At 42.3% G+C, this 14,972-nt stretch overlaps 1 protein-coding gene across 2 annotated transcripts in view; it reads left to right on the top strand.

Annotated features, from left to right (window-relative positions):
* ANO6 (anoctamin 6) overlaps positions 1-14,972 on the top strand; it is a 192,608-nt gene that overhangs the window by 86,304 nt on the left and 91,332 nt on the right. For both annotated transcript variants that reach the window (XM_080662363.1, XM_080662362.1), the window contains one exon: positions 2,257-2,336. In XM_080662363.1, coding sequence (XP_080518489.1) covers positions 2,257-2,336 — 80 coding nt within the window. The remainder of the gene's footprint in view (positions 1-2,256; positions 2,337-14,972) is intronic.

Below are 14,972 nucleotides of genomic sequence, written 5' to 3'. Positions count from 1 at the left end.
CCGTTGGAGGGCCAGACTATAGTTTAAAAAAAAAAACTATGAACAAATTCCTATGCGCACTGCGGGCCCGGGACGAGTGGGCTGCTAAGCAGGACAGGCAGCGGCACCCGGCGGGCTGGATAAATGTCCTCGGCGGGCCGGATGTGGCCCACGGGCCGTAGTGTGAGGACCCCTGCATAAACAAATTTGGGGACTGGTTGCCAGAAGAACCCACCAGGTGATCAGAGGGTTGAAAATTTTCGGTCCCACCCCCTGACCTAGGTGAGGTTAAATCAGTGGCCAGCTGGGATCACTCATGCTTATGTAATGAAGCTCCATAAAAACCTAAAGGACGGGGTTTGGAGAGCTTCAGGTTGGTGAGCCTGTGGCGATGAGGAGTAGCGCACTGGCAAGGTCATGGAAACTCTGTCCTGCTTCCCTCACACATGGCTTAGGTCCCTCTTTGTCTGGCCGTGTCCTTATGTTACCTTGTTGGGGAGAAATATTTTTTCCTCCACCATAGAAAGGTGTTGTTTTTGTGTTTTTTTTGGTTGGTCTAATAAATCAATATTTAAAAGATTCATAGGGGAAAAACAAATGTTTAATTTTGTGCATACAGGAACCCACATATACATGAGAGGCTTGGAAACAGTAAGGGAACAGGAGGCATAAGTGTAGCAAGGTAACTTTGTGTAGGAACATGTTCTTCATGAAATAAACTTAAATAACTATTCTCAAATATTTAAATAAGGTTAAATAACAATGACAAACAGTTAAATAAATTTAAATAAAACCGGTCCAACCTCTTAAATCAATGACGTGAAAAAGGCAGACTGTTAGAAATTTAAAGAGCCCTAAGGAATTGTCCACACCGCCAGACAATTAACTGTGTTCTGACACTATCTGGAGAGAGCACCAGATTCCATAGGTGAAGGGCTCAGTGCCACAAGACTTGCCATATTGAGCCAAGGAATGGGATGGGACAGGGCTTCCGAGGGGAGGAGGGGGCCATTCATGGGATGGTAAGAAGAGCAGATGTTCAGTGATTAGACATTTGCCCTGCCATACAGATGGGTCATAAAAATTTATTTCTGGTGATAGCTCTTATTATGGGCAAGGCCTTCAATTTAAATTCTTTAAGGGAGAGATTAAAGTTTTTCTTGGTCCTCAGGGTCTTGATAGCCTTCAGATCAGAGTAATCCACATGCCACAGTGATACATCTCGGGGAGGCCTATTCTGAACTCCTTCCAACCCTGTATAATACACTGGTAAATGGAAGGAAATGTTTCTATGAATTCTGTGCTCTGCTCTCACAAATTAATAAATCCCAAGGAGAGGGTGGTGGGAACCTCCGGTTTAGAGCCAGTCAGCCAAAAAGCACAGGTGACAACCTGAACTTTCCATTGGCGAAGCCACACTGCAAATGGTTGCTTTGTTCTCTCAGTATCTTTTAATCTGGAACAAACACTGTTCATTCATGTCAGGAACTTGCCGATGAGAGTAATATTGTGCACAGTGGCCCACCTGGATCTGGTTCCTTTGTCCTTCTGACACTGTGTTGTCCACTACAGTGACCACTAATCACACATGGCCACTGAGCTTTTGAAATGTGGCTCGTCCAAATTGCAATGTGTTGTGAGTATAACATTCACATTGCATTTCTAAGATTTGGTACCAAAAAAAAGGTAAAATAGTCCACGGATAATTTTTTGTATTGAATACAAATTCAAATGGTAATCTGAACATATATTATCCATAGGTCATACTACTAAAATTAATTCTGTTTCTTTTCATTTTCTTAGTGTATCTAATGGAAAATTTTATTTGCCTCCCAGTATATTTCTACCAGATGGTGCTATTCAACAGTGGTATTCAACAGATTTTAAAACAAAATTGCTCCCCCAGAATCACTTCACAATCAGTTCTCTGAGATGTCTTGGAAAAAGAACATGGGTAGACTAAAGTGTTTTTTTAGCTAGAGTGTGATAACATAGTTGCTGTGTCCTTCTAGGTAGGAGCTAACAGATTTTCCATGGTAGGTCTAGCCTAAAGCATTTTCAGACCTAATTTCCTCTAAGCCTGGCATTGTTCAATAGATGAGACAGCTGCTGAAGATTTTGAGTGTCTTTGATAGCTGAAAGTATTAAATAATATAAACCTATAAGTGTGCCACAAATGCTAAATATAGTTGGTAAGCCAGTGCTGATGATTAAAAAAAAGTGTGTGAGCTGATGCAACGTCATGCTTCATTTGTCCGTGTGTTTGTTTATTTTTAGCATTGGAAAACTTCGATCAGATGGTTGGCTCCAGTTTTGGAACTCGGGAAAATCAGCCTGATTTCCGATCCCCGGAGTTTGTGAGTATTACTTACTACTCTGTCTTAAATCTGTAATGGTTAGCCAGAGCTTCCTCACCAAGCAGAGGGAAAGGTGTGGCTTTTTTCATGGATTCTTGCCTTCAGTGGCTCTTCATCTGGCAGTGCTGTGGTTCTTTGGGGAACAGGTGACTGTAGAACTGTAGTGTCTTGGCATCATGCTCTGTTGGCTCGTTCTGCTACTTGTAATCGTCAATGGGAACTCATTCTGCAGCACAATAGCATCATGTTTCTGAAGTTCCCCCATCATTCGTTCATTCCCTTGGTATCAGCTTCTGTTGTTAGTAACCCAGGAAACCAGTCTTTACTGAGTACAGGTCCATTAACCAGTCTGATTCCCATTTCATTCTGGAACCTTCAGTCATACAACCTATATAGGTATATCATATAGGGCTAGGATTATTGTACTGGTTATTACTATCAGAGAGAGGAACTAAATGCTTCCACTAAATTAGACTCATTACAGGCTAGCCATGGTTCCTACCCTTAAGAAATTAAAAATATTATTAGAAGCTACTGTGATTTCATTAATGCCTTGTTAAAAGAAAATTAAGCACATATTATGCTTTATGCAGAATGTCCTCACTAAATAGATTTTATATTAGATTCACTTGAGGAGGGGGTGGGAAGAAGTGTTTCTCTGACTCCTGCACCCTGTTATTCACCAGACGTATAGGAAAGCATGCCAGGACTCACCTCCATGGATTGGTTTTTGCCTCCTGCTGCAGGCTTGTCTACCACTTTAGCAATGCAAAAATCTTTTTTGATTTATTTTCAAAGTGTAATATGCAGTCACCACTCCGGTCAATTGGCAGAGCACCATTGTATTATTGATAAAGACCAAAAAAAAAACAACAAAAAAACTCATTATGTGTTTTTCCTCTCTCTTCTCACTCACTCTTTATGGATTGCCCACTCGATTCAGCCAGGAGGAAGAGCTCTGGACTGAAAAGAGATCGCACATCAAACTGTACCCACAGTGCCATTGTATTTCAAAGTGTGGGCTCCTGTGGTGTACTAGCAGATTGCCTACTGCGAAAATCACTTGGCTGTAATAGAAAGACATAGTGTTCGATAGCTTCCCTGTTATATTCAATGAGATTTTCAGTGAAGGAAAATTGGGAGTGCTCACCAGTATTCCTGCATCTTAAAGGAGCAGAGCACTTTTGTGGTGGTTCTAATTTCTGCAGTTAGAGGTCAAAGTGGAATTGACGCAGATGTTTCACCTTTGAGTATAATATTGGTACAGGCTCGTGGAAGTGGCCCTCTTTGGTTCTGTTATTTTCGAACTGCTTTTTTTCTGATAACCTGTAAGCAACATAACTAATCTGAAAAAGAGCTCTGTGCAGGAAGGTGGTGTTGTGCTTGGTAAACACATACAGTTCACACCAATGCCCTGCATGAAAATAAAAGTATTTTTTTTCTCAAGAACAGATCTTAGTATATTATGACGTTGGAGATTGGCATGCCTCAGTGTTGTCTTTGCCACAGACAGTCTACACTGGGAATTACACTGGTAATCTTGTTTTACCTTCGATATTAACTGCCCCATGTCCCTTTTTTCAGGTGTGAGGACTGGCCAGTCCAAGCTAGAATGACCAGGACTGGAACTTGGGGATCACAGAATAGACTTACTGTGACTTGTCTTAACAACGAGTCTGAGAACCTCCAAACTGAAAGGAGAGTTTTAGGCTCTGTCTTCATATTTTTATTTTCCACTCAAGAATATCCAGTCATTTCTTTAGACCACAGTAGAAGAGCTGAAGTTGTTAAATCACAGTTTCCTTCTATGTACGGTTGATATCGATGTCTATAGCCTCACTATTATCTTTCTCTAATTGTGTGTTCGCACCCATGTTCAGGAAGGAATCTGTGATTGTTCTTGTGCTTTATGGATTTTCACGCATCCGATGCTCACTGCATGCCCCATCCCTGTGTGGCCTGTGCATAGCTGCTTCTGTTTTCTCCTCAGCATCACTGTAGGCTGTACACTCCCAGTCCCACAGTAAACATGTATTTCCCCAGTGCTGTCTCCATGGTAAAAAACAGGAGGTGTGCAAGGTGCCTGGAGAATAAGTCCTCGAGGGAATCGGGCGTACTATTGAAGGATAGCCTTTTTTGTAGGCAGAATGTTACAGCATCAGTGAAAATGGGTGGCTCACTGGGCTGTATAGGCAGGCGGATTGGGCAAATGCCAGGACAAAATCCGGTAAGTTGATCCAACCCCAAATTTAAAATCAGAAATAGGTGATACTGTGACCCTGGGAGCAAAGAGAACCCAACCACAAAGCAAAATTGAAAACAGGGAGAAGACAGAGAAGAGTAAAAGGAGCTGTAAAGTCAGCATTCTGTTCTCCATCTGGCAGTTTGCTGAGCTGAACTGAAATAAAGCAAGGCACAGACTATGTTTACTCAGGCCTTATCCTCAAATAGTTCAGATTTTAGAAGGATCAAGAGTCTAGTGTTCTTATACAACGGAGTGTATTTATATAATTTGGCCAGCAGGGAGAACGAAAATGCTTACCATTATTCATTTGTTTCCTTCAGAATTTCCGTTTTCCTTTTCTTTAAAACAAGGCCTCAGAGAGCAGTGCTAGTTGAGTAGCCTTGGTTACCGGCATGATAAGCATATTAAAGGTTTCCTTCGCAGCTCAGGTGTCTGTGAAGTGACTAGTGAGGCAGAGCCTGTGTTGCCAGATGGACCATGTAAATGACTGTAAGTGACGGGTAAACAGATGCTGTTGTGAACCCCTGAGTGGCCTGGAGACAGCAGCCCACCCTGTGCTCACCTTGTTCACTGCAGAGAGTATCCATTCATGCTTTTGTCACCAGCGTGTCTGTGCTGCTCCTCTCCACCTCCCACCCCACTTTGCAGATGAGGCAAGTTTAGCCAAAGCATGCTGAAATGGAAAGGGGTATACAGAGATGTGGCCACAAGGGGTGGGTGGGTGTGTGTGTGTGTGTGTGTGTGTGTGTGTGTGTTTGCTACTCCGAAGCTTGTGAGGTGCTGGGAACATGTTGAAACTAAACATGGGCCCAATCTGAGGTGAGGTGGACGTGGGAGTGAGGTGGAAGAGACCCGGCTAAATGCTGACCTTACAGAGAGTAACTTGGTGATCTTGCTGTGCTGGGAAACCATGTCAGTCCAGTGCAGGTTTTTGTATAACAACAATGAAAATCAGTTTCATAACCTGCTTTATTAACTTAATGTTTCATCTGAATGTTTCCCTGGCTGTTTTTCCCCAGTTTTACTGAGATTTAATTAATATATAATTGACATGTAGTACTGTGTCCATTTAAGGTATACAGTACCATACTGTTTTTCCCCTCTAACATTGTCCCTTTGTGTCAATAAAGTATAATTAAATTATAATTTTCAGAACAGTTAGTTCATGGGAGTCCTAGTCAAGGAAAGAGTGGTATGGCCAGATGCCCTGGAGCCAGGGGATTGGCAACTATCATTTTGGGACATGGACCCCGTACATAGACTAGGTACATGATGACAGGTCCCAGATCTGGGGAAGGGGACTGGCCAGAGTGAGGCTGGGGATCAAATATCCCTGATAACCTTGTAGAGTTCAGACTTTGAAGCAGAGACGGCAGACCTAGGCTGTCTGTTCAGAACTGAGGATGGAAGGCATGCACATGGCTATGGAGCAGACAAAAGTGGTTCTGCAATATGGTAACATGAAGATAGAGGGCACCTACGCTCCCCCCAATACTCTCAATTTCAGGTTTAGTTAAGAACAAAGGTGACCTGAGGGTGCAGTCATGGCTGACCTCGCAAACCTCAGGTTTATTCCAAGCCTCAAGGAGTGGAGGGGTTCGTAGGGAGAAGGGTTGGGTAGTGGTCAAGTCTGTTTCTAGAAACCCCATCTCTGTTGGTATTGGCCCAGGAACTCACATAGGCCCCATTGCCTGAGCACACCTGGGTGAGGGAAGAACTCGGATCTAGCAGTGGGGACTCTGTTTGCAGCAAGCTGGAGAGAAACTATGCTGGGTCAACAGGAAAACACGTGGAAGGAAAGAGAAGGCTAAGGGATTATGTTTTATGATTTGAGTCTCGTTAATAATATCCTCGTTTCAGGCCTTTTCAGACTTAAGATTTATATTTAACTCTCCTGGCTTTTTGGAGGCAGGAAGATTCTTATCACCTTTTGTCTCATGCTGTTAGTGATGTTTTCCTTTGTTTAGCTTCTACCAAATTTAGAGTAAATAATGAGTGTGGGCTGGGAAAAGAATATTAGGATTACAATAGGATGAACCAGGAAAGATGATGAGAAGCCAGGATTTAGAGACACCAAATTAGAAAAATAGACTCAGGAAAATGAGGATTAAAGTGAAGTAAGTATACTGTATGTCCCCTTCGTTCAGCATTCAGGGTTATGCAGAGAGAAGGAGGTCTGAAGAGTATCCCGTTGTGTAACTGGCTCCCTTTTTGAGGGAAGATACTACTTTCTAGAAAATACTGCTGATTCCCTGAAATTCAAATTTGATTGTCTTTCACTAGATGAAAATACAGTAGTTCCTCGAGTTAAGTCAGAGATCCATTCCTACGGTGCAGTGCGACATAACGCGATTTTGGATATAAGTCGGAACCCATCTACATAAGCACCCATGTCACTCACATGGAGCACACACAGCAGTAACGAAGTGAAACAGTAAAAAAAAAAAAAAAATTAAAAGAAAGATAACAATTCCTGACCTTTACTTGTGGTAAATAAATAATAAAAAACATAAAGCACATATGTAAATACGTCAAAATGACAGAACTTATTTTTTATAAGTAAATGGGAGATGGCCACGTAACCACGAGACGACGTACATCGAGTCCGATGTAACCCAAAGACTGCCTGTATATGTGATCCCTAAGAAAGAGTTAAAATATTAATCCACTTAACAAATATTTATTTGAAGTCTACTATTTTAGGCACTATAGCGAACAAACAAAATATCCCTGTACGTGTGAGGCTTACATTTTGGTGGGAGAAACATAATAAATTAAATACATAAAATACACAAAATAAGTAAAATACATCACATGCCAAATCGTGGTAGATCCTAAAGGGAAATAAAGTAAGGATTGTATGCGTACATTGAGGGGGAAGGGTTACAGTTTGAAATAGTGTACAGGGCACATCCCACTGCAGAGGTGACAAGTGAAAAAACCTGGAAGCAGGGGTGCCTACTATTCGGACATCTAGAGGAAGCGCAGCTCAGGCAGAAGGGAGAGCTTAGACAAAGGTCTTGCGGTGGGAGTTTGTGATGTTTGAGGAAATGGGAGGAAGCCAATTTGATTGGAGTAGAAAGAAGGATGGTGAGAATAGCAGACAGTGGGGGCTTCATAAGCCATTCTAAACACTTTGGCTTTACCCCGAGTGAGGTGGGAAGTTACTGGAGGATAACGGGGGGTTCTGAGTAGAGGAGAGACTTGACCTGACCTGTGGTTTAACAGGATCACTTTGACTGTGGGGAGTGTAGACTGTGGAGGAACAAGCACAGAAACATGGAGACCTGTTGGACTTTTCAGGAATCCAGGTGAGAGATGATGGTGGCTTGGTCCTGAGTATTAATGATGGCAGTAATGAGACATATGCTCGTTCTTGGTGTGTTTTGAAGGTAGAACAAAGAGGATTTGTTGACAGATCAGATGTGAGGTGTGCAAGGAAGAGCAGTCAAGGATGACTAAGGTTTTCGAATTGGAAGACTGCAGAGGAGCAGTTGGGGGAAAAAGTATTCAGTGGAAAATCACATTTCTGTTTTGTATTTGTAAAGTTTGAGACATCCAGGTAGAGAAATTGATATACAATTGGATATATGAGTCAAAAATTAGAGAGGAGTCTAGCTAGAGATGTGAGGTGCCAGCACACAATGGTGTTTAAATCTGTGGGACTGAATGAGAGCATCAAAGGAAAGAGGGAGACAGAGTTAAGAAGAGACCCTGGAGTGAGCCCTGGTCCAGTGTTTATAGATCAGAGAGATGAGGAAGAATTAGCAGAGGAGACTGAGAAGGAAGAGTCAGTGGGTAGGGTAAGAGGCAAGCGAGGCAGGTCCTGGAAGCCAATGAAGGAAGTACAAATAGGAGGGAGTGACCAAATACTGCTGGTGAGGATGGGAGATTGGATGTAGCAACATGAAGTTGACCTTGACGAGAAGTCTTAGCTGAGTGGTGGGATCCAAAACTCATTAGAGAGAATTCAAAATGGAATGGAGGAAGAGGAATTGGATACAGGGAGTTTAGATAACACTTTCCAAAAAGATTTTGCTGAACAAGATGACAGAGAAAGGAGGTATTATCTGGAAGGGGATTAGGATGAAAAGAGTTTTATCTTAATTAGTTCATTTTAAGATGGCAGGAGTTACCTTTTGTAAAACAATCAAGATAATTCTGTAAGGAGAGAAAATCTGGCACTGCAGAGTGAAAGGGAAGAATTCCTGGAATGCCCTCTTGAGAGGACAGGAAGGGGATGGAATCTGGTCCATAAGTGGAGGGAGGTGGCCTCCCCCCATAGCTAAAGAGATGGTTCATTTTAGAGCCACTATGGGGCCTCAGGTGGGAGGAATCACTGTTAGGAACTTAATGAACTTTTTCTCTTGATTGCTTTTTATTTACCTGTAACATGGGAAGCATAGCATTAGCTAAGATTGAGAAAGGAAAGAGAAAGGAAAGGAGAAGAGGGGGCGGGGGGCGGCTAAGAGATAGAGTGAATGCACTGGGAAATGTGATATAATTGCTGGGTGGCCCTATGAGCCCACTTGAAGTGGGCATGATGATTTGTATGCTTTTCCCATTCAAGTCCAGCTTTGAGGAGCAGGCATGAAATAAGCAAAGAGTTTGATTTAACTTATTTTGGAGTTTCACCAGGTCAGTTCAGTGAAGCAAGACAAGACTAAGAGAGTTACTAGATGTTTGCAAGAGAGTATTCTCTTGCAAACATCTAGTAACTCTCTTAGTGTATAGGACCAGGGATAAGAAGAGGTGAGGCAATAGGATCAATAGATTTAGATCAATAGGTTTAGTGGGGTTTGATCATTTTTGGAGTTGGGGTATTGGGAAAAAAGTGAACTGGAATAATAAAAGGCAGTAGGTGGAGAGTCAGATGTTTATAATTGAGGGAGGAGTTACAGTAACAAGTACAGACAAAGTTTGGGGTTTGAATATTGGAATGAATGGCTGAGGCAGGGTGGAGTTGCAAGAACAGAGTGTTGGGAGGATCACATATGTGGATATGAAAATCCCCAAGAGTTATGCCAAGCGTAATGTATTTAAAAAGTAACAGTGAGCCAAAGCTTAAATTTCCAAGGAATAGGGGGCAGTTACTCAGATCTGCAGATGGTTGCAAAAGGAAATGACCAGAGAGAAGGAAGAATTTGGGAGAATGATAAGAAGCAGATGAAGTGTTGATAGTTTCGGGTGTTGTGTAGGGATTCAGTCATATCAGGATTGTTCAGCCTCAGCGCCACTGAAACTCTGGGCTGGATTTCTCTTCATTGTGGGGAGTGCTCCAGTGCATTGTAGGATGGTTTAGCAGCTTTCCTGGCCTCTGCTCACAAGATGCAAAGGACCCTCTCCCCAGTTGTGGCAACCAAATGTTTCCAGACATTGCTAAATGTCCCCGGGAGGCAAAACCATTCCCATTTGAGAACCACTGAGTTAGATGAATACAGAAAGGGTGTTGAGGTCTCTGGTGTCCTTATAAAGAGCTATTTCTAGGAAGTGTTGGGGACTGGTGCAACCTCTGAGGATTATGGAATGAGCAGGAGAAAAGAAAATAGAAAATATTGACCTATCTTTCAAGGAGTTTAACTGTGAAGGTTTGTGGAATGGTTTGAAGGATGATTATGAAGGATGAGGGAGATATAACTGGAGGAGAATATGAGAGTCAAGGATGATTTTCTTCTGTCAGATGCAGAAACTTGAATGGGTTAAAGGATTGAAGAAGGATCCATGCGAGAGGAACAACGGAGTCTAGAGAGGAGTGACTTTGAAAGGGCTGTGAAATGGTTTGCACAGCGCAGTGGAGGAATCAACACTAGACAGGAGGCGCAGTGTATTCTAAGGACCAGGAAGGACTGAGAAGGTTGATGCTATTTGTCTGTGGATTTGATGGAGAGAAGCTGAGGGAATTCCCATCCTATAGCTTCAATTTTCAGCTGCTGAGAGCATAAAGAACACTGGGAGGAGAGGGAGGAGTTGATGCTCTGAAGTAGTTGTGGAGAGCAGAGACCAGGCTGACCTGGAAAAACCTAGAAAAACTTCTAGGGCTTCTGGGCTGTGGTGAGGGCCTGTGTGGACCAGGGAGCCTGAACTTACAGAGATACCCAAACACCCTGCTGTGGTTTTCTCCAGTATTACTCAGACAGCGAGAAAGCAGGAGGCTTCAGCCAGAGTTGGAGCTGTGCTAAATGGATATGGTGGCCTGGCTAGTGTGGCTCAGTGGTTGAGCATCGACCCATGTGACAGGAGGTTGCAGATTTGGTTCCCCATCAAGTCAGGGCACATGCCTGGGTTGTGGGCTCAATCCCTAGTGGTGGAGTGTGGAGAAGGCAGCCCATCAATGTTTCTCTCTCATCGATGTTTCTATCTCTTTCTCCTTCTCTGTCCCTGTCTCTCTAAAAGTTAATAAAAACATTTTAAAAAATGGATATGGTGGAAAGAGTGTTACTGAAGTGATGAGCTGGGAAATGGAATCTTAAAAAAGGAAGGGAGGGAAGAAAAAGGATTTGAAGATTGATGAGAAAAGATCCCCGGGCTCAAGAAGTCACTGAAATGAGAAGCAATGTTAGTTGTGGTCAACAAGAGGGATTCTCGAATAAGTGACTTTGGAAAGAGAATTTTTCAAGTGATGACAAGGTCTCTAACAATTCATGAAAGGGAGACGATCATTAGTAATAAGAAGTCAATTGACTGAGGCGCCAACGTATATGGGCCATGCCTGTGGATGCGGATGTCCGGGTATGATGGAAGACTAGATGTGGAGAGGGAAACGTGAGCCGGGCCAGATTTGCAGTGAACCAGGAGCAACCGCTGAGAGGAAGAGATGATAGACTCTGGGGAACTCTGGGAGTATATTCTGTTAGCATGGACCTAAATGTTCTTCCCCAAGAGCATTGGGAGTAATGGTCTGCCAGTGACCTAGGGAATGAGCAGCCCTACTTCCTTGCTCTGGTGTGTGAAAGGTGTGAGAGAAGAATCAGAACCAGCTGCCCACCCATCTGCAGGTTTTTGCAGGTTTTGTTTCAAGATAGTCAGGTTTGTTTCAAAATGGATTCAATGGAGTCTTCTGTTTTTCTCTTCTCTAGAAATCCAGACCTCAGTTTGGTTATTTCTAGTTGTAAGTAGCCCTGCAGTGAGTAACTCAGTGCTGGGGCTATTGAAAGAGATTACAGTTGATTTTATGGTCAGTCCATGGCCTTTCTGGCTAATCCCAGAAACCCATCATAAATCACAAGGTCTGTCTCAAGCTCCCAGGATTTTCAGGATCTGGAAGACAGGCTAAAAGGAGGACTCTTCCATTCAGGCATTTCTTACTGGGCCTGCTCCGAACAAAGAAATAGGGCAATTTGCCTTATAGCTTTTGGCACTAAGTTCAGCAAACCAAAAAAGAAAAGAAACTCTGCTTCAAAGGGAAACCAAACAAAAGAACATTATTTTGGCAAAAAGGACGGCTAGAAGAGAAATGAGGTCAAAGATAAACTAGCTAGTAAGAATGGCTCAATTGGCTCATTTGCTTTGAGAAGACTTCTTGTGGCATTTCCCCGTTGAAAGCTTTTTGTGCATTCAAGAGCAAAGGTAATGGAATGTGTGCTTTTCCTGAGTATGGAGGAAAGGAGACCTACTCATTTGCTTTATGTGGTTGATTCAGAAGCTACATTTGTTAGGATTAGGGAGTAGGAGCAAAAGCAGGCAGTCCCAACACGCACAGATCTGGGTCAGAAATTTATTTCTGAGTCACTTCGTTGGAATGCAGAATGCATTTTCCCAGAGAAACAGTCATAAATGGTGATTATGCTTTTAGGCCCTGCCAGGATAGACCCACTGAAGCCAATTTTACTTAGAACAAACACACTATCATTCTGTACTAATAATTTTTTGAAACACACCAATCTTTTCCATTTTGACTAACAAAAGCGAGTAAAATCCAAGTCAAGAGTGAGTGAGTTGAGGCTTGTTTTAAAAAAAAAAATGCTTAACATGATAGAGATTGATTGATTTTGAGTTATGTTAGACCCTGAAGAGGCAGCAAAGGGTCAAAACTTGAGGAAGACAGCTTAGTGGTACAAGAAAACAGAGAAGAGAACTCATCTGCTTCTGTATTACTTCTGTCTTTTCTGCTAATGAAGGTGAACTTTAGATTGATTGAATGGTTCGAGCCCTGGAGAGGGGCTGCAGAAGCCCTTTCTGCATGAAACTACTTTAGGAAGAAATATAATTATTCCAATGAGTTTAAATTTCCCGACTAGAAAAATTATGTATCAACCAGGGTATTAAAAGAGCTTGTGGATTTGCTCATGGAATCACAATTAGTAATCTCAAGGCGATATGGAGAACAGGACACGTTCTAGAATAGTAAAGGGACATTTGTGACAGTTTTTACAAAGGGGTGAGGTTAGGGTAGAAGTTGGGCATAAACTATATTCTGATCAACAGAGACATTGAAGCTGGAGCATTAATCTCCAGGAATATTACAGAATGAGATTTTTTTTTTAATATATATTTTATTGATATTTTTACAGAGAGGAAGGGAGAGGGATAGAGAGCCAGAAACATCGACGAGAGAGAAACATCGATCAGCTGCCTCCTGCACACCTCCCACTGGGGATGTGCCCGCAACCAAGGCACACGCCCCTGACCGGAATCAAACCCGGGACCCTTCAGTCCGCAGGCCGACGCTCTATCCACTGAGCCAAACCGGTTTTGGCACAGAATGAGATTTTTAAAAAATATATATTTTATTGATTTTTTATAGAGAGGAAGGGAGAGGGATAGAGAGTTAGAAACATCATCAGCTGCCTCCTGCACCTCCCCCACACTGGGGATGTGCCCGCAACCAAGGTACATGCCCTTGACCGGAATTGAACCTGGGACCCTTCAGTCCGCAGGCCAACGCTCTATCCACTGAGCCAAACCGGTTAGCGCCAGAATGATATTTTGAAACACATGGTTGGTGAATGTTCGCATCAGGAACCAATATGAGTTCAATGTCATGTCAAAGTGAGCACATTGCCTCCCCCCCCCCTTTTTTTTAATGAGGGGAGATTGTTAGACAGGTAGAGCAGAAGAAAGCCACAGGTATTTTTGTGTGTTTTGATTTTAGCAAGTTGTGTGGAAAAAATTGCATTTAATACAGAATGAAGAAATGCAGGCCTAGTGAGTGTGTGCTTATCTGGGCAATTGATCTTACCAAGACTGTGGAATAATGGATGGAAATCAATTTCTAGAGGAGACAAAAATCAATATGAATTAAAGTAAGCTCCTGCTCCTAATTCATAAATATCAGCTGCTTAACTAAAGATCACAAAGGCCGAGCCTGCTGACTGATCATGTGAAAAGGCTAGGTATTATGCTAACTAAACTAATTATGAATTGAGAATGTAATAGTGCCTCTAGGTTGGGTTCATACCTCTGTGGCCAGAACAAAGGAAGTACTAGGCTTCTCCCGTTCAGTATTGGTAAACCCACCTCCTAATCTGGGTTCTCCATTTTAAAAGGAAGACTATTGGAAGGAGAAGAATCAACATGGTGGTGGCAAGAACTTCCTGACAAATTTAAACATTTGACAATAGTAACTGGTAAATGTTAAGACCCATGAATAGAAAGTATATATAGGCAGATGGATTTCATTTCAGGAAAGCGTTCTCATAAATAAAATACCTTAATTCCTTGGAATAGTTCAAATACAGACAAACTGGATAACAATCTAGGTAGGACATGATGAGTGCTTGAACCAGGATGTCAGTGGGGACACATGCTTTATGTGTAGCTGGACTTGGTAGTTGGTGGAAAGTGGGGAATGAGAAAAAGAGAGGATGTTTCTGGGACTGGACCACCCCAGCGAGATGCATGTGGCTCACCGACGTATGAATTGCTTTTTTATTTTTTCCCTTCATTTAACCTATTAGCCGCAGCAGCCAAATTGTGTAAATTAAAACCCTTTCCTCCATATAGCAGTGTTCATTCTACCTGGTTTTATTCCCCGATTTTCAGAAACCCTTGACTGCAAAATGCTTTGTGAATTCCTGCCCCACAAAGTAGCCCAAATGAAATTCAGCAAGCTATCTGTTATTATCTGGGGGATGTCAAATTTAATTTGACAAAAAACATGTGTGAGGAAGGCAGGGAGCCCTGGGCATTCTGGGGGCATTCTGAACAAAGATGTGATATCATATTTACCATAGAACTCATTTGATTATAAGTCGTCTAGAAGCATATCACAATAATGCCAAAAAGTCCACAGAGGCAAAAGAATTGAGTTAAAGTTGAGAATCTGCTGGTCAATAACCTGACCGTGCCATGACCTAAAAAAAAAAAAAGCCACATTAAATTAAAATTTAAAGAGAAATACAGACTTGGTGGAAATGTATATACAATATGAATTCACAGAATTCTTGGAAAGT

Source organism: Plecotus auritus (assembly GCF_963455305.1).
Source record: "Plecotus auritus genome assembly, chromosome: 3".
Taxonomy (NCBI): Eukaryota; Metazoa; Chordata; class Mammalia; order Chiroptera; family Vespertilionidae; genus Plecotus; species Plecotus auritus.
This window is presented reverse-complemented; position numbering and strand designations above follow the sequence as displayed.